This window comes from Cottoperca gobio, chromosome 20, assembly GCF_900634415.1.
Source record: "Cottoperca gobio chromosome 20, fCotGob3.1, whole genome shotgun sequence".
NCBI lineage: Eukaryota > Metazoa > Chordata > Actinopteri > Perciformes > Bovichtidae > Cottoperca > Cottoperca gobio.
The window spans coordinates 1,378,719-1,398,934 of record NC_041374.1 but is presented as its reverse complement, the minus strand read 5'-3'; the positions used below and the strand labels follow the sequence as shown (position 1 = coordinate 1,398,934).

The following is a 20,216-nucleotide window of genomic DNA, read 5'->3' as shown; positions in this document are numbered from 1 at the left end:
CCCATCCCCAACCCCATCCCCAACCCGCCCTCTCCACTACTGCTAGTGTTTGCCGGGACGATTTCCATAGCAACAGTCGTGGGCCAGCCCTCTCTTCTCACAACCAATCAGCAGCAAGATTCCTCAATTTTCACTCGAGAAAAATTAAATCTGATAGGAAAATGGATATCTACCCACAATCACACTACAGTAATGTTTGATATTAAATAAAAAAAAGACACTAATACAAAATAGACCTGGTTATTTTCCCCACACTAAAACAGTTGTCTTTTAAACATATGAAGAAATTTGTTATATATATATATATATATATATATATATATATATATATATATATATATATATATATATATATATATATATATATCTATATATATATATATATATATATATATATATATATATATATATATATATATATATATATATTTCAGCAGCTTGAAAAAAAAGAAATGCATGAGCCTGAAACCTACTGAGAGTGGAGTTGTGTTCGTCTGCAGAGACCCTCGTGGAAAGAAAAACAAAGTACTCATGATCATGTGACGATGGATGGAGTGAGGTGTAAACTGCTAGCTGTGTGGAAGACCTGTGTGCAAACAGAACCAGAGGCTGTGGAGGCGCTAAAGTGGAGTCAGGGTGGAGGACATAGCGGTGAGGGTGGAGCGGTGATGGCTGACCGGACCTGCAGTCACCCTCTCTTAAATCCTCTCCACCTCTCACTTGTTTCCCCCGTCGCCCTCCCACCCCTCCCGAAAACCACAGCCCCTGTGTTCCTCTTGCCTGCGGGGCCTTTTGAAGAAATACATGGAACACTCATCTATCTTTGGAGTATCAAATACTTGTTAGCTTTAAATGTGGCTCTGAAAAGCCTCGATGTTGCTCACTTGTGGAGGACGGTAGTTGTAGTAAACCTGGATTCCAATGGAGACCCAGAAACACGTCTGAACTCGTGCTGAAAGGACCAATCATCTGACAGGATCATCATTTAGGTAGAGCTGCAACTAATACTTAGTCATTATTACCTCCGCCAAGGCGTCATGTTTTCAAGAAACTTGGTGTCAGAGTGAAGCGTGGGCAAAGAACCCGTTATATATACGTCACATGTAACGTTGCATTTCTGCAGCAGTCGTGTGATGTGGAATAATAGTGATAATGCATTCCCGACGGGGAACATTTAGTTGAACGCCCCCTTAAGTGGGAACAACTACTGGGAAACATATCAACCTTTGGTTTAAACGCTCGGAGCAATAAATTCTTTGGTCAGATGAATTGAGCCGTTTAAAGATGAAGTTTGGGCTTTGGGAGTCTGTCTGTTAAACAGATTCATCATCAATGCAAATAATATTTAGTAGCAGCTCTGCTAAAGATGCATCGAAACATTTGACACAACTTTCTCAACACAAGGTCCAGACATTTGTCTTTCATTCACATCTTTGCTCAGTTGCTATAGAGATGGTTTAGTTGTTCTGAAAAAGGTTCATGATGATTAATCAGTAGTTTTCATCTTAGCACCAAGTCTACTTACTGGAAATATGTTGAACCTTCTTGTCATCGCATGATAACGACTGAACCGTCTCCCTAAGAACTGAGAGCGCGAGAGAACCTGGACAATAACTGGACTTTGTGTTAAAAAAAACGTTTTGTCGAACTACGAATCCCAAGCTCAATATCAAAACATGGTTTGAGAACTTTCTATGGAGCATCCTGAGACCGGGTCTCCATTGGAAGACACGGTAACTGCTGAGTCCAGGCCGACTGCAACAGCTGCTTCCACAAAGGAGCAAGATCATCACTTTTCAGAGCCTTTCAAGCCTCCAGGCAGAGTTTAACACTCAAAACGATAAATTACTTCTCTATCAGTGGGAAGAGAAGAAGAGGTGAGGGGGGGGGGGGGGGGGGGGGGGGGAAGAGAGGGACGCCATGATCGGAGGGTTGGGGGGGGATTTTGGTACAGTTGCCATTGTCATTCCGAGAAGGTTTACCAGTTAAGTGCATCATCATCATCATCATCATCATCACAAAATCAGTTGACGTTTAGATCATCACATTGTAGAAACAGTATGACAGACTTGTAATAATATCTAACAGATGTCACAACTGACAAAATAAGAAGAGGAAAAAAACTGAATTTTTCAGATTACTTGTATTTGAAGCATCGTTTGTCTCCAGGCTCGTCTGGGCCGCATCGTTCATCAGCAACAGCTGTAGCGAACGCAAGCCTCCGAAGTCCGGCGATGCTCAACACAGAGAACGTCAAACCCTTTCATATCTTAGAGAACGGCTCTGCCCCCCCCTTCATGTTCATCCCTCAGCGTTACAGATTCCTGCTTCAGTCAGCGAGGCAGGGGAGGTTAAGAGCTATACGTGAGGGAGGGTCACTAGCTCCCCGTCCACCTCGAACTCCTCGGCTCCGTCGGGGGAGAAGAGGTAGGTTGGGGGTTTCCAGGGAGATTCCTCCAGACAGGAGGGGTACAGCTTCCCCACCGCACAGCGGAAGTCCTTGCCCAGATCCCAGAGCACGCGCTCAGACACGGGCTGCCGCAGGTACCACCGGTCCAGCTCCATGTCGTACTGATAGATGGCGTACTTGGCACGCTCGTTCATGTGGGTTTCACGCATGAAAATGCACAGCGAGTTGAGCAGCACCACTGCCCGCACGCATGGGTCCGAGTAACGCTTAGCTGGGATGTTGGCGGCCAGGCGCCACTCATGCTTGTTGACATCGTAGATCTCCACGGTGACGGAGGAGCCGTCGATGGTGCTTGTGGGCAAGCGGATGCCAGAGTTGCTGACCACGTGGAGGCCGCCGATGTAGAAAATGAGGTCACCGAAAGCAGCCGCAGAGGCGAAGCAGCGGCTCGTCTTGCGCATAGCCATCTCCACCCAGGTGTCGGCTCGGGGGAAGTAGCAGTACATCAGGTCGTGGGTCATCACATAGATGCAGTCGTGCGCCACCACAGAGGTGCTCCAGTTCCATGCGAAGGGCAGAGGGCTCATCATGCTCCACTCGTCCTTCTCGCAGTCGTAGCGCTCCACCGTGCGCTTATTCAGCTCTCCTCCGACATTATCTCCCCCGATTGCATAGATGTAGCCATCGCAGTAGACCAGCGAGGGCTTGATTCGGGCACACAGCATGGGGGTTTTGGGTACCCAGGCGTTCTGTTGGGCATCAAACCAGAAGAAGCTATCGACTGAGCGGAAGACCGCCTGTAACTTTCCACTCTTGCCGTGGTTGGTGATAGAGTTTTTGAGCGGGATCTGTCCACCGGCAATGAACACATCATTGTCAGGTGTGACGAGGGTTCCCACCTTCTGCAGGTCTCCTGGGGGGTTGTTAAGCCTGTACACTTTCTCCGCCTGCGGGCTGTAACACACTACTGTAGTAGGCAAGGACCCAGACATTACATATCCGTCGCCCTGCGTTTCTGACATGGCCTCCATGAAAATCAGCATCTCCTCCTTGGTCATGCCTAACCTAGGTTTGAAAAACTTGGGCATGGACTTGTAGAGGCCCTGCACCACCACAGACTTGTCGTTGGGTGGCAGACCCTGGAACCAGGCGCGCTGCGTCACCTCAGACAGCGCGTCGATGCGGATCTGACTGAGCACGGAGGACAGGTGCTGCGAGCGTGCCTCCATGTTATACTCCAACCACAGCATGGCCGCCTCTCGCACCGTCTCCTCCTTCTCCACGTTGAGGTTGTCGCTGCTCAGGACGTCTACCAACAGCTCGTGGGAGAGCTGAAGGAATGCCTCCTGCCTGTACACCATGGGGAACTTGTGCTCCACCATGCGCTTAGCGCTCTGCTTTAGCTCGCTGCAACTGAACAGGTCGCCGATGCTCAGCATGCGGACGCAGTTCTCAGCGCTTATCTTCTTCACCAGGTAGTCTCTGCACTGCAGCAAGACGTCCTCCACCTGAACAGAGGACAAGAGGCGGCAGTCAGACAAGGAACAGCTACAGAGGTGGAACAACACCATCAGTATGTAGAATTATGTAAAGATACATTCACTATGGGTGTTTCTTTTTCATGGGATGTGTTGACCATAAAACATATAGTCCTTTAAGGATGACAGCAGAACTTTCACTGTAAATGAGCAACGAGTTGACATGACGCGCTTGCACGGACCTGTAGGAAGCAGGCGGTCTCGTAGAGCGGCTCCACGGTGCTGTCGCTGATGGCCAGGTTGCCCGTGTAGGCGTAGGTGATGATGATCTGCAGGGTGGCCGGGTCCACGTTCCTCAGGTGGACGTGGGTCTGTTTGCTCTCACTGAGGCCACTCATGAACATTGCCCTGCAGGAACAAGACGAAGGACCATCAGTCAACACAAGGAAACAGAAGTGACTGAATGAGGAAGTGAACTACAAGATCTCACACTGATGAGTCCATGAATATGAGATTCAATCAGCTGCTGCAACAATTCAAGGTCTGTCTGTCTGTCTTGAAAGAAGTCCTTTCATTTTTATCTGCAAATATCTGATCAACCTTTTGTCATCAACAAAGTCCTGACTTCATAAACCCATAAGACAGGTCATCTCTTTACGTGTATAGTGGGAAATGAAACTCCAAATGTCCACTTCTTTGCTGTTTTGCTATCCAGTTTTTCTTTAAACAAACAGAGCCTCCTAATGACAGCTGGCCACTCGCCAACGTGACAGCCACCAACACCAATCAGAGTACCTGTGATGTTATGCTGCTGGAATGTAACAGTCGCAGTATTATTTCAAAAGCTCCTGGGACGGCATGTAATTATTTTCATCCATTAATACGCTGATTACTTCCTTCATTTGTTTTTGGCCGTGCTAAACTAGTAGTCTTGGTTTTAAAGAGCAGGATCGGATACAACTGCTTTATTTGGAGCAGATGTTACGACTGACTTGATACTCGACAGCTGGTGTACACCGATTAGCCAGTTTCCTCACACTGAATGACAAAAAGGTGATAGTCCCCACATGGGTGGCAGGCCAACTGTGCACAGTTTGGCTCCAGCTGGACTTCTCTCTGCTCTGACTTCCATGTTGCTGCAGCCTCGGCAGGCTGCCGACACTTCCACGTTGTCATTCATCGGTGCGAGTCAGAGTCTCTTTCACTGCATCGCTTACTCACATTTTACGCATCTGTAGAAATGGTATTAGCTTAAAACTATTCATTTGCATTAATGGCGATGTCTTTGGTGCCAGAAGTGCAGTGATGCTTCTGTGCTGCACTTGTCGGAGATACTGTAGCATGTTCAAATACACAGCGTGTGCTTTTCATTCTTTGTGTTTAGACAATAGCTGCAGGGGAACGCACAAACGCACAAACGCATCACTTTCTGTGTGCCAAATTATTTTTCCGGGTAACAGCTACAGGGTTTAGGACTGCTGGTCATACGAAACAATTAGAGAGAATTGTCAATTAATTAATTGAAAGAAAATGTACAAACTGTTTTGATAATAGATTAATCCTTTAAGGAATTGTTAAACAAAACATTTACTAGTTTCAGCTTCTCAAATGATTTAATGTTTTAATAAACTGAATATCTTTAAGTTGTGTACTGTTGGTCATACCAGAGAAGACATGTCGACGTCACTTTGGGAACTTGATTAGCATTATGCACTATTTCCTCACCTTTGATAGACAAAACTTAATTGATTAATAAAATAAAAAAGGAATCTGCAGACCTTTAAGCAATCATTTGAGATGATCCGTTTGGCTTTTTGAAGTAAAAAATAAATAAATTCTGATGTGTGATATATAGATGAGATTTGCAAACTAATTTAATTTTTTTAATTAAAAAAGAAGAAGAAGAATCAAATCATACAATTAACTCATTTGCAGCTCTACTCTTTAACAAACAATATTTTGTCGGCAAAACAGCTCTGTGCTCCTGTATGGGGTTTTGGGGGGGTGTGTGTGTGTTGTTCGCAGCAGGGGCTAAACCTTCCAGGCTGTATTACGCAACCCTGCAGGCAAACCCCTCCACCCCTCCACCGCCCCCTCCCTCTTTCTTCCCCTTTCTCTACATCTCTCACCGAGACTTACGTGACCAGACTTTCCCCACGAAACACAAGCTCTCCCCCCTTTCCCTGAAGCGAGGCATGCGAGGAGAAGGGAGGTGGAAGCAGAGGGACAGAGAAAGAAGAGGAAGGAGTTGCAGTTTGGAGGAAGCGCAGCCTGCGACACCTCTGAACCCTGAAGGGGAAATGCTTCGCTTGTTCGCACCAGATAACGAGAGTGTGGGAAACAGCGGGTACGATCGCGGAGAGGTGGGTGTGAGAGAGGAATCATGTTGTCGGGACCTTTTCTTGGAACACATGTGTGAGTGTGCAGAGGGGTGAGAGAGACAAATGCAGCATGAGCTACTGTCAAGTACAGATGGACTCTTCTCAGAGCTGAGGCTGCTCGTCTGTCATATTCACTGCAGTGCACACTTTATTATGCAATGTTGTGCGTACAAATGAGGCCTCCTGAGGACCTCGAGGGATACGTCTGTAGAACTACAGGTTAGAGATGGCTTCATTTGTTCCGTGAGAAATCTATCAGAGACAGAATACCTGGCGCAGAAGGAGCCCCGGCATTCAAGGAAACACCATCCCCTTGTTTTCCATCCTCGTGTATAGAGTGGATAACACTTGCTGTGCATTATTCATTGTAACTGTAGGAGGTGAGCACTTACAGACGTAACAACCATGCCACATAATGACAACGTATCATCGCAATGAGACCGAGGGGAATAAGTGCTGGCTTCAAACACAATAACCAAAGCTGCATTGTGCATTATTCATTAAACACTGTAGGAGACAATTTCATTAGACCTACACGACGCAGAGTCACAATCAGGCCGGGTCGTTAAAAACAAACAAGTTATTCCACACTCGCAGCACTCACCTGAAATAGGAGCTACACGTGGCCAGGACCATCTTGTGACAGGGGAACTCTGTGTCCTCCACCAGCAGCACAACATCAGTCAGTAATTTCTGTTCGTAAAAGAACTTGAGCTGCTCCAGCAGGGAGACAGCGTAGTCCGTGTTGACCGGCCTGCGCTCACTGAGATCCGACATGGTTGCATCCCATGAATCACGCCCCAGATTTGAAAAGTCACACGGCCGGCAGAACCGGGCTCAAACCAACCAGGAGAAAGAATATTCAAGAGGATTAACAGGGGGGAGTGGGGGAGGGCTCTTCAACACCTCCACTGACCCAAGTGGAGGTGTTCAACTCCTATGTGGAAAAGGTGTGCTGTTGTTTCTACTGGAGGTGAGTTGAAAGATGAGATGGCTACGGAGTGTCGCACGCAGTAGTCCAGAGGGAAGGGTCCTGGGTGAGGCAGGGGCTGCTTCCCCTCGTGGATCTATCGGATGTCTGAGGTCATACAGTGAGGCACTGGGATCGGAGGTAGAGGGAGAGCACCACAACATCAGTGCTCGTCTGAAACGCACAGGAGAAAAACAAAAAGAGCAGTGATGAGTCTAGAATCCATGGAAACGAGCAGTACAGAAATATAACCCTCGATAAATATTTTAACTCTCTTCTTCCCTCTTTCTTATAAGAGCAGCAAACATCCCGAAACCCTTTCAACTGAGAAAACAGCATTTGTAACAATCTAGACTCCTTTTGCAGGTCACCTGCTGCCATCTCTCCATCTACACATCCTGTTTCCAGAAACAAGAAAGGCTGAATGCAAGCGGGCGACTGAATCTCTGGGCACCGAGGACTGGAATTATCCTTCAATTGACCTTACATACAATAATACAGCGCCGGAATTAAACTCATTTACTTGGGAAGCGAGTAAAACATTACATGCTACGGTGCAGAACCCGATTTGTTACTGAAGATGCCCCAACTTCACATCACGCCACAACAGAGACTCCCTTCGGTGTTTAATGACAAACGAGGGCCCCATTTCACAAACGCATCAGAAGTTTTCCCCTTCAGATTCATACATATGACTAAAATGGATTTCAATAATGGGACCAAAACTCAAACTTTCCACCTTCTGACTTTGATCCTTGTTCTGGTAAAGAGATAACATTATGCCAATGTCTAACAGAGTACGTCTTCATTAGGTAATTAGGATATTACACACCACAAAGATGAAAATCTAATCAATGTGATGAACCAACTGACTTTAGACAGCTCTGCAGTAAAGTTGGGGTAAGACTAAAATAATGTTTCGATCAAGCAAGCCGCTCCACTGCTCACATCTTACTTAAATGACATTTGACTTTTTGGCAGGTTACCATGACACAGAGCCATTAAGCCACTTTTGCCATCGATGCCTTCAGGCTGCACATCTCTAAGCCACACCCCCAGTGATCCTGCCACGACTGTCGACCATGAAAGTCTTTTAAAATAAAGTACGGAGGAGATCATTTATGGCAGCAGGGAAAAATACAAGGAAATGCTATGATCAGCTGAATATTTATGTCAAATTCAAGGTTGTATGAGGGACTTTCACAACCTTCTCCACACCGAATCAGACCTGCCGGATACTGATACTGACAAACAACCATCTCAACCTCCGATCTGGTGTCATCTATTCCCTTAACACTTGTGTTAACACACCCTGCGACAGCTGTGAACATGATTCAGAATATCTTCCATTTCTGTGATGTTAGCGTGAGCAGCTAGATAGCATTTTAGCCAAAGTTCATGTTAACTGCACTCACCTTACTCAAATAAAATGATTAATTAATACCACACAGTGGAAATACTCCACTACATTTAAGAGTCCTGCATTCAAAACATTACGTAAGTCAAAGTATGTAAACATTAGAAGCTAGTATCAGTGTTTTACCATCATTTGTTGTTTTTGATTAAATATTACAGCTGCATTAATGTGTATATTGCATTTCATTGCTGTAGATGTTAAAAGTTGTTATAGTTTGTTTAATCTCGAGCATTGCATCATATTCTTTACGATCATCATATGCATGTAATGCATTGTGAAGATGCATTTTCCTGCTGATCCAAGAGGCTTTTTTAGTTGGTAATTTAGCTTAAGAAGAACTACATTTAATAACCCAAAAGTAACACTTCATCCTTAAGTTTATCAGAAAAATAAATCAAAATACATGGAGATACATGGTTTCACTGTACAGGAAGAGTCTGGAAATATGTATAATATAATTGAAAAGTAAATGCAGTAGAGTAAAAAGTAGAATATGTGCCTCTGAGATGTAGTGAAGTAGAAATATGACTAAATTAAATTAAATTCCGCCACTGGTCATGGATGTAGTTTAACATAAACGTATGTAGGTTATAAGTAAGTTAACGTTAGATGTTAGCGAGCATAAGAAGATACATGACACATCCTTAAACGTTAGTCCATCTACATACCTCTACTTCAAAAGCACTAGCTTAAATTGCTAGCTATCTAGCGAGCTAACGAGAGACAATTTGCGATTTATCTACCCACAACAATCTGCTAAATATCGGCTTGCTTATGGAAGTAAAGGCTGACACTTCAACAGTGTTTATCCTTACAATTTATTTGGACTTACCCAATGCTAGCTAGCTAGCTAGCTACGTTAGCACGTTACCGTTAACCACCATGTCCAAAACAAACCCTGCCTGCGATCTAAAACATGGCAAAGTAACATAAGACAGGCGGGCCTGTTGCGAAACGCAAATCTCGCTGAGGTTAGGTAACAAGAAAAACCTTTACATCATCATTCATGTTGCTTTGTTTCATAACACACGTTACACCTTCCTCGTCTTTGATCAAGTGGCCAATACATCTTAACAGCTAGCTTCGATGTAATGTTATATCGCTAGCTCAATAGCGACACTTGCTTGATTGCCACTCGCGGCAAGTTAGCAACTTTAGCTTCCTTACGCTGCACAGTTCCGGGGTAACGTAGCTGTTAGTCCCAGTCTGGTGATGCTAAGCAGTCACAAGTCTAACAGCATCAGCATAACTGTTAACTTTTTCAGAAATGACATAAAAAAAGGTACAAACCCTCTGCAGCAACCAAATTTAGAGAGCGGTCATGTTTGCTAGCAGACACACAGCTAACAGGCTAACTGCTAAACGAGCTAAATAAACGTAAGCTAGAGCCACTTTTCAAGTTAACCACTTAAACAATCAAAATCCACGCTTCCTTACAGTAACTGTAGGCACACTCCACACAAAGTGAACCGTCGCGATGGCTTCTCTCGTCAGCAGAAAGTGCCAAGTAAGCTCCTCAAGCCGAATTTAGACATTAAACAGTTGTGTTGAAGCGCTGAGCAGCGGACAGCCTTTCAGCGCATCATAAGCGCCTGAAAGACCAGAGGCCAAATGAGGATACTGCGCATGCGCTCAGACTAAGCGGCCGGTCCTCGTTAAGAGAGGAACAGCGACCTCTGGTGGACAGATGGAGACACAACGTGCAGCGTGGACCTCTATACAAAACAAAGTATTCAGATCCTTTACTTCAGTAAAAGTACGAATAATATACTGTAAAACTTAATCCGTTTTATGAGCAGAAATCTGAATCTGCAAAGTAACTATAGTAACACTTTGAAATTTAGTGATAATAAAGGAAATATAGTGGCATGAGCAGAATTACTCAAGTAAAGTACCTCACATGTGTACAGTACTTGAGTAAATGCACTTAGTTACATCCCACCGCTGAAAATAATTTGTGTGTTTTGGCTTTAATGCTTTCGATTATATACTTAAATTAAACTAGGCCTACTTATGGGCATCTTAATTAATGAATTAACTATTGAAACTCTGTGCTAATTTGTCGCTTGCAGCAGCAGGTGTTTCCTATATGACTGATGAGCGGAGACGCTTTGACTTTTGTAAGCAGAACGTTATGTGGACCTGAGAGAGAAAGCGTTTCTACTTCTGCTCGTTTATTAGGTTGTTTTCATCCGTCTGCGGTGTTTTATTTCTGACGGGTTGAGCAGCAAAGCACGTGAAAGAAAATGGACGGTAAAGATGTCTAATTTCATATCCAAGTGTTTTATGTCATATGTGTATTAACCACAATGACCAGACAGTATTTGTTTGAACATATTATTTAAAAGTTTAACTGCTGCTTTCTGTAGATGGAAACAAACAACCACACACATTTGGGAGCGGCCAACCGAGAGCTCAACATCCCAGACCTTTCTTCTATGTCCAGCCACCGTCTCAGCCTTACTACCTCTACCAGCAGTGGCAGATGAACAACCCATACAATCAATATGGATTGGCTGGAGGTATCAAGCTATTTAAATGTTGTTTGCACGCTGCAGTGATGGAGAAAGTCCTCCGATCAACTATTACAAAAAGACTCTTACAAGTAAAACTCCTGCATTCAAAACCTTTATCTTGTATCATGAACCTGCAAAGTAACCAAAGTTATCAAATGCATGTAGTGAAGTAAAAAGTACAATATTTGCCTCTTGGGATGTAGTGGAGTAGAAGTATAAAGAAGCAAGTAGGCTACAAGTACCTCACAATTGTACTTAAGTAAATGTCAGAAGTGGGACCAAGTCAAGACTGACGAGTCCTAAACTTTGAATTTAATTCCTAAACAAGCCATAGTTGGGGATTAATGGCATTAACGTTGGTTGATTCAGGAAATTAATTGATTTGTGGTACTCTTTTTACGTTTGTTTATATTTTCCAGGTCTTAACTTTGGTCGTCCCTGCATGCAACCGTACCAGTACATGCAGTATCCTGGGTATGGTTACCCACATGCCCCATTATATCCAATGGATTACGGGCGAATGTTTGATCCCCGCTTTCACGCTCCTACCTGGAATGACATGCCTCGCCAGCAGCAGCAACAACAGCAGCAGCAGCAACAGCAGCAGCAGTATCACTACCCACAGCCTCATGGGCGTCGAGAAATGTCCTGCTCAGAGGCTCAAACCGACCCCAGCGACGCCATAACCAAACTCATCGAGTGCCTGGATAAAATCCGAGCCACTGAGCTGCAGAGCGCTGAGAGAGAGCTTGACTCGGGTGTCGCCTCGCACTCCTCGGCTATGTTTTCTCTGGGAGAAGAGAGGAAAATTGAAGAGCAGAGTCGCAGCCTGCCTTCAGTGGCTGATGACAGCCATTCAGAGTCTCCAGCTGTGACTTTCAGTGACTCTACAACAGCGGTGTACGATGGCGAGTCCAGCCAAAGGAGCTTAGATGGTCTGAGCCCTCACGGATGCTGGTCAGCTGGATTTGAAGAGGAGTTGCCTCTCGATAGCTCCTCTATTCACGAAGAGTGTCCCGAGCTGGCGCAGCCAACAGCAGATGAACACTTTCCTCACGAGAAAGCAGAGGTTGCAGATATCCTGTCAGATATCTCTGCAACCAATGCAAGTGTTCCAAACTGTGACGCTGAAGAGCTCCCGCAACAGAGAGTGGATTCAATCCGGCCGTCTTCTTCCTTTACTTACAGTCAGCCGGCACTCAAAGATGCTAAAAGTGCCGACAAAGTCTCAAAGACAGAACATCAGAAAGCTGGTCCAAGCTACCAGATCCTCAAGCTGCCTTTTGACAGCGTGTTGACACCCGGAGACGCTGGAGCTGGCTGCCTTTCCCCCTCTACTGCTCCCTACTACTACAACTACCTGTCCATGCAGACCACCCATGAGCGGATGAGTGTTCTCAGTCCATCTCTGGACGAGCTCTCCTCCAGAGATGAGATGTTTTCCACAGATCTGGACGATGCAGATCTTTTCCCCAAACACGTGTTAGCAGGCAGGAGGCTTGCAGAGGTTGTAAGCGGGTCTCCGCAAGCTGCAGAAGTAGGAAAAGCATGGCCGCCCGGTTCAAAGAGGTTCATGTGCGCCTGCTGTGGGAAAAGCCTTGCAAAAGGGGACGCCAAGAGCAAAGTCCACAGCTCCAAGACATACAGGGATGAAGGTGGGGACTCAGAGGAGGAGAGCAGGTTTGGAAGAGACTGTGAGCAGCATGTCAGAGTGGTTGTGAGGAAGCATTCTGCACCCAGGAAACCTCCATCTGTCCCACTCAGACATGTTGCAAAACCTTGGTATAAAAGAGGCCAATACAAAGATCCCTCTGATCCTGTGAACCAGGAGGAATGTCACGATGATTGTAAGCTGGAGCCAGCTGAGGAGGCTGGAGAGATGACTGGTAGTGAGCTGCACTGCAGGACATGTCAGGGTAAGTCTCTGCCAGTGCTTTCTTTTCTTCAGTGGACTTTCTGTGCTGTGTTTGACATGTTAGAAATATAACTCTCTCATAGACGGACCCTGCAGAGAAGATCTGACCACGTCAGACCAAGGCAGATGGGGAGACGGTGACGTGACTCCAAGGAGGAGACCAGCAGCTCCTCTGCCACAACGAGGTTGATTTCACTTGTATGTCTTGTAGAAAAATCAGGTTCAGTCTTCTCCTGAACTGTTTACAGGGCCAACTCATAATGTAACAAAAGCGTCAATCTGCCCAAGCAATGTAGTGTAGTTTGAATTCTGCAGCCGGGTTAGAGCAGCTGTGGTCCCAGATTATTGTCTGAGATGCTGAGATGGAACCACACAGTCTAAAGTTGGAAGCATCCTACACAATATAAAGGCAGCTTGAAGGATCGTTCTGTAGATGCAAGTTGAGTTTAATTTGATTGGTGATGTTTCCATTTGGTCGTTGTTGTTTTCTCCCTTTTGAGATGACGCATGCTTCTTCTCTTAGCCTTCATTCATTCTTCAAATAAAATTGTTATGTTCTGGTCATATCCGCTGGATAGAGATGAGCACTCAGAGGAAAGTGAGGTACCACAGACCAAGAGACGAGGATAACGATGAGCCGCCACCGTTGCCCTGGGAGAGAGGTTAATACAACACTTAACACTGACCTTTCTCTCATTTCTTTTGAATGCAATTCATTTTTTGTTGTGTCTCTGTCAGGCTCTACGATGAGAGGAGAACCAGGATGTTAATGAACCCCAAGTGTGTTGAACTGTAAGTTCAATGCAGTGGATGAAACATTTGTATTGCACATTTTTAGATGAGAAAAGAAATGTTCAGACTTGTGTCTTGGTGAGAATCTGACTTAATGTAATGTTTTCTATCCTCCTCAGGCCCCCCCCCCAAAGAAACGTGTAATTGTTCCAGGATAATAAGTTAAAAAGATATTTTGAGCACCAGGTGAAATGCACTGCACAGGAAGCCTCTTTTTGTTAAGATAAAAGTTAAAAAACATTGTATAAAGTTTCTGCAGTTACACTGCCCTGCACTATTTATCATTTATGAATTTCACAAACAGGCGAATGGGCTGAAATATGTGTTGCATGTGATGGCGGGCCACAGTTTGGGGCCAGTCCAATAAAATATTGTCATTATTTAAGCTTTTGTGTTGCATCATTGTACAACTTGCATCGACTCACTTCGTGCTCGGAGATTTATACTTTATTTTATGAGGAAACTGGGATCTGAATTGTTCTGCACATGCGTACACGCCATCTTTGTTAATACCAGTTGAAATCCTGGCGTGCATTTCAAGAAGCAGGTTTATCTGGACAACACGGAGTGATATCGGGCACAGGTTACAAATACGAGCAGTATTTATTATTAGGATTAGCTTTTCAATTCAAGCATCAGATGTTGTTTTTATTTTGTTACATGCATAAATGTTGCAGCAGTAGGAAATAACTTGAGCTCTGCAGAACCAGGTGTTCTGTGCAGAGTCATTTACTGTAGGTCACGTGTACCACTTGCCTAAACACATTTTTCAAGCAGAAATGTCACATTTGAGTCCTGTGTGGATATCTTCTCCTTATGTCATGGTAAAAATAATATATTTGGGTTATAGCGTGTTGATCACAACGGGCACTTTTCCCTTTTTTCTGACATTTAATGGACGAAACAATCGGTTAATGGAGAACCTTACATCCAATTAATCGACACTAAAAGTGATGGTTATTTGCAGCCCTTTGGGGGTCAATGAATGCTCTTTTTGTACACGAGTTGTGTTTTTACAGCAAAGCTGAGACAAATAGCAGAAAGCACTGCAACAGTTTTCTAATGGTTGTAAATATTAAGGATTTTAATTAACTGTAAACCTTAACCTCTCTTTAGGGATGTTCTGTCCAGAAAACACAGACCAAAGTCTCTACACACACACACACACATTTAAAATCACCGGCCAAGTCAACAAGCTGGTCTCACACAGCATGTTTATTCTTCATGGACAATACATCTATAAATTCTGCTCCAGGCTATTAAACGAGCTCATAATAGGCTCTTCAGGGGTCACGCCTGCATCTCGACACGTCTGAATATGTGCTTTGCATTTTAGAGAATAAAGAAGCCGTGTTTTGCTCTGCTCACCTGAAAACTAAAGTAAATGAGCTTCATTAAGATGTAAAGCAGCGGCTCCCAACCTCTTTCCTTAAGGGACCCTGTTCCATCACCAAGTGATATATTTGATGGATATTTGATATATGAATAACTAACAGACCTGAATAACCCAAATACTGCAGGCAGTGATTTGGATTAATTTTAAGAAGATTATTTCCTGTGAATATTGCATCAGATCAGTTTTCCTGTTATTTTTAGGAACATTTAACACAATTCTCTAATTATTTTTTTATTTTAACAATCATACAAACAAACAAACAAATTTAATAGGCTTCTGTTTCGACACTGTATATTAAAAAGGGACCACCCTTGAAGCTTTGGAAGACCCCCCCTGTGCCAATGATTCCAACAAGCTGCAGGTTTGTTTCCTTAATTAGAGTCAATCAGTCTCTCACCTCCTCTACCTCTTAGTCTCAAGTGGAGTCAAGTACAGTCCCCACACATCTCTGATCTATTGCCTTTCCTCAGGTGAGTTGATGCTCCACAGTGGGAAACAAACCGTTTTCATTGGCTCTAAAAGAAGGTCATCAAACTGTGTCACCTGGAACCTAAATCTAGCCAATCAGTGCAGCACTTGACAATGAGTCCTCACCTTGATTTCAAATTTCAAACATACTTTGGAAGCTGAGTTTGTTCGTCAGTGGGAATCTTCTTCTTTACACTTGTTAATACACTGAAACCATCTGCGATCTTGCAACAAGTTTGCTGACAAAGAACGAGACAATTCTCGCCTCTTTGTCAGATATGGAAGAAGCCACATCTACCTACCAACAATCTTACGGTCTGGGTCCTCGGGGTCCAAACCCACCATATGGCGTTCAGCAGACCCAGGGACCCCATCAGCCGGCTCCAGGGCCTTCAGGAGCTCCACGTCCTGAGGAGCAGCACCACAAGCCTTTCTTCTACATACAGCCCTCGCAGCCATACATGCCCATGCAGAGTATGCAGTGGCCTGTACCAGTGCCCATGCCTGTGTCCTACAACCCATACTACGGCTACCCTGGTTTAGGTAAGTGCCAAACAAACCGTGTGTCTCTTTTCGAGCAACTAAATGATTTTGAGGGTGCAATTCCTTGACTTGTTGCTTATCTCTGGACACCTTTCTAGATTCGAGCTTCTGGTGAGGTGATCACACCGTTGTGCACATCTGAAACACTCATTTATTCACGTTGCATGTTGGCCTCATGCAGCCAGTGCTCATCCAAGAACCACATGAGCTACACAATTCACATTTGTGTGGTTTTTAAAAACGAATATGTATTTACATTTCTAAGTTATTTCATGCTATATATATGCACAACTTTGCAAGGACATTCACGTTTCCCAGGTGTTACCATGAGTTTGACATTTGTGGTTTTGAGTGAAATTTCTCAACAACTATTGGATGGATTGCCATGATATCTATATTCCCTTTAGGAGGAATTTTAACTTTGGTGACTCCATGACTTTTCAACCATTTGACTGATGTTAACATTACCTAAGAACAGCCTCACAGTGCTTCTAGTGTGACTGTAGATTAATACTTTTCTTCTGCTGTTAAAGGTTATGGTATGCCAGTGATGCCCCATTTTCAGCCAAATCCGTACATGGAGCCACCTGCCTTTATTGTACCCCATACCAACCTCCATTTGATGGACTACCGGCGCATGCTCAACCCTCAGTATTACCAGACCATGGCCTACCACTCCCGTAGGTTCCACTACCAGCACAACGGCCACACCAGAGAAATGACCAGCTCTGAGGTTCAAACTGAGCCACTGTCTGCAGTCCAGAGGACCGGCACAACAGGTTTCAGTAACGTTGAGGCCTCCAGTGGCCTCCCAGTCCGCAGCAGCGACGGCAGCCAGAGTGTCTCCGTCAAGCAGCCTCTTCCACCAGCCGTGGCTCTGCAGAAGGGGGATTATTCTCTGGAGCTAAAGGACATGGCACCCTCTTCCGCCACAAGGACTCCACCAAATAGCAGCTTTGTGATTCAGACAGAGGAGGTGAGGATTGAATGCTGCACCACGCCGGTGGGATTACAACTTCTGCACTCTCATGACACTGCAGAAGTATCGCACAACTTTTCCCAAGACATGGGCCAGTGTAGCAGCTCCCTCCTCCAGGGCTGTGTGCTGCAGGACGAGGGACTGTGCCTTCCCGCAGACCAGTCAGAGCAGGCACTCCAAGTTTGTCCTGACATCCTATTAGTTGGGACACCCAACAGCGGTGAGATGATCCCTGCTCTGGAGGACTCCAGGAGCCAGACAGACCCTGTGACTGTCTCCTCTGACTTTGGTTCCCAAGTAGCGGCTCATGGCGATGTTCAAGAGACGAGTAGTGACAACGATCAGAGTACGACGTCCAACAATTTCCACTTCAAAGTCGTTCACCTGCCCTTCAACCCCAAGTACCTGGATGAGCTTTGGAAGATGAAATCCACTGTCTGGTCAACGGAGGAAACTGTGATTCCCTCACCTGACTCGCTCATCCAAAATGGCGACACAGATTCTCATGATGAAACGCTGTCTGGTGAAGCTGAAGTGCCTTCAGTGGATGTGCTGATGGTGAAGGAGGCTCCTACAGAAGAGCTTGTCCCAGTGTTTGAGATGCCTCTTCTGGCAGAGGAGGACATGGTCCCCACTGCGGAGGATCCCGGGGATGAGATGTGCCCGATGATCGATGTTCATATTGCAGAGGAATATCCTATCACCAAGTTGAACCACACAGCAAAGCCGGCTCTTGTACCTAACTTGCTGTTGAGTAATTCCCCTCTTAAGGCAGATGGAAACAAATATAGACGAGAAACGAATGCCCAGGATCACCAGGATACTTCGTTCGAATCGTTACCTGCCTACCTCCCCTCAACCAGCTGGCTGGCAGACTTTGATAATGTCGACCATTGTAGTATAATTCCACCAACTCCCAAGAAGCAGAACAGATGTCTGAGCAGCCGTGGGTTAGACGTGCCTACCAGAAGAAGAAAACTAGACTTGCACTACAAAGAACAGGCTACTGTTCGCAAGCCCAGAGAGCGGTACAAACCCAAAGGGAAGGTGGATCGGAGAAGCCTCTCGGACCATGAATGCTGTCTTAACAGCAATTTCAATGACAATGCATTTACTTCTCATGCGCCCAAGAGGGAGAGACTTTGCTCCAGATGTGTGTCAAAGAGCAGGATCTGCACGTCCGATAGTCCAGCGCTCGATGGTCACACCTTCAAAAGGAAAGCTGCTTTTTTCCAACAGTGGAACGACGTACTCCTTCCAACATGTGAAGCCTGTAAACCTAAAGCCAACAACCGACTGATGACAAAAGGTTCTGGTTTGGATGTTTGTGGCCCTCGTCATGGACACGACACTGAGGGGGAATCTTCTGAGAACTGCTCATGTCTCTTCGGCTCAAAATGGAGGTCGGCTGATCGTCCCAGGAAGCTCAACGATCTCAAGAGGCCACTGGCCTCCAAGCAAAACGTGGAGAAATGTCCTGCAGCGATGAACCCAAAGCTGAGGGAAAAGAACTGTGTGTGCAATGAGCCGCAGCTTCAGTCTGTTGCTTGGGAGAGGCTTCGCCACTGTCCCCACGGCAACGCCATCCATGAAATGGATGAGAACTGCGCCGTGCCGGTTTCCCTCCAGGACAAGTGGACGGTAATGGATCAGATTTACCTGACACACAGGTTGCAAAATGGTAAGCAAATGTTTTTCTTTTTGATATCAGAATTACTCCTTGACACGCGGCTCTGTAACGAACTGTACAACTTCTCATCCAACAGAGAAGTCATGGAAAGCGGTGACGCCATACCCCGACAGTGACTACTGCAGGAATGACGCCAGATCACCACATTTTAACAAACACAAGAAGTCACAACCACAATCACAAGGTTTGCTTTGAGCATTTCACTTTACTTACACAGACATAAGGAAGAGGAGCCTTCTGAACAATTTAATGCACCAAAGAGCACGACACGTATTACATTTTCACTTTTCTGCAGTCAACATAGCCCCTTTTCTCCTTCCTGTAAATAGATCTGTTCACTTCTATTATAGATAATCATGCCTATTTACACAACTGATGACAGAACTTGCATGCTCCATTCAAGATGCAGTTTTAAAGAATATAATTCAAATGTGCACAAATTTGTTTTTCTCTCCGCAGGAACTTGTAGAAAAGACACGAGATGCTGATTTGCACAAGAGCACAATTCAACAAATTCTAAAACACACTTGTAAATAATAATGATCACTTAATTTAAATTATTTTCACCTAAAGTTGAATTGTATAATAAATCACAATGTTCACTATTTATTAACACTAAAATAAACACAGTGTTATGATTCTACTTGTAGTTTCTTCTTTTTGAACCTGCAGTTTGTTTTGGAAAGTGAAATAAAGGATGTAGTAGTTTTATTTGTCCACTAGGTGGAGCTATTTCCACATTAAGTATAAAATCCATCCGGTGACAAAATATTGAACTCTTGCTTTTATTTTTTTCACAATGACAAGCATATAAATAATGCACGCGTTACAGGAAATCGTAGTCTTAGATAAACAGAATTTTTTAATAAAGTAGTTTTGACGTGACACAATGCAATTTTCCTGTATTTAATTAAGATAATAAATGCTATGATACAGTAAAACTTCTTCTGCATGTAAATATATGTTAGATATGTAGCCAATGTTAATAGGTTGCTGGTCTATAAAATATATATTCTATGCAAGTAGCAAAAGAAAATGTGGAGGCTGCACTGCTGGAGTACAATTGCCAAAGAAACCGGAGTTTGTCACGGTCAGCCATAGTTTTTGTTTACGTTTGGCTTCGTGCACCTGGAACTGTTGGAGGTCGGACGTTGGCAATTTCAACTGGGGGAAAAAACGTTTTCTGCTGCTGAACTTGGGAATATTTTGATGAAGACAAAAACACTTTTGAAACTGCAAGTGTGCATTTTCTAAACCGTAA

General features: G+C 44.6%; 3 protein-coding genes across 4 annotated transcripts; 2 read left to right on the top strand and 1 right to left on the bottom strand.

Moving 5' to 3' along the window:
- Positions 1 to 1,894: 1,894 nt before the first annotated feature.
- kbtbd2 (kelch repeat and BTB (POZ) domain containing 2) lies at positions 1,895 to 10,276 on the bottom strand. The gene is made up of 4 exons (XM_029457879.1): positions 10,094 to 10,276; positions 6,874 to 7,413; positions 4,131 to 4,296; positions 1,895 to 3,918 (listed from the first exon to the last, which is right to left on the bottom strand). The coding sequence occupies exons 2-4, from the start codon at positions 7,044 to 7,046 to the stop codon at positions 2,359 to 2,361; spliced, it is 1,899 nt and encodes a 632-aa protein (XP_029313739.1). The 5' UTR covers positions 7,047 to 7,413; positions 10,094 to 10,276; the 3' UTR covers positions 1,895 to 2,358.
- Positions 10,277 to 10,723: 447 nt separating this feature from the next.
- LOC115025512 (uncharacterized) lies at positions 10,724 to 14,264 on the top strand. Of its 2 annotated transcripts, XM_029457833.1 has the most exons (7): positions 10,725 to 10,909; positions 11,026 to 11,178; positions 11,592 to 13,088; positions 13,171 to 13,272; positions 13,666 to 13,749; positions 13,826 to 13,880; positions 14,001 to 14,264. In XM_029457833.1, exons 1-6 carry the CDS (start codon positions 10,903 to 10,905, stop codon positions 13,855 to 13,857), a joined length of 1,875 nt encoding a protein of 624 aa, XP_029313693.1. In that variant the 5' UTR covers positions 10,725 to 10,902; the 3' UTR covers positions 13,858 to 13,880; positions 14,001 to 14,264. The 2 variants fall into 2 exon arrangements, with proteins under 2 accessions (XP_029313694.1, XP_029313693.1); XM_029457834.1 differs by lacking the exon at positions 13,666 to 13,749 and having other exon boundaries at positions 10,724 to 10,909.
- Positions 14,265 to 15,722: 1,458 nt separating this feature from the next.
- Positions 15,723 to 19,683, top strand: LOC115025241 (uncharacterized). The gene is made up of 4 exons (XM_029457275.1): positions 15,723 to 16,286; positions 16,820 to 18,946; positions 19,032 to 19,139; positions 19,415 to 19,683. Exons 1-4 carry the CDS (start codon positions 16,022 to 16,024, stop codon positions 19,441 to 19,443), a joined length of 2,529 nt encoding a protein of 842 aa, XP_029313135.1. The 5' UTR covers positions 15,723 to 16,021; the 3' UTR covers positions 19,444 to 19,683.
- Positions 19,684 to 20,216: the final 533 nt, after the last annotated feature.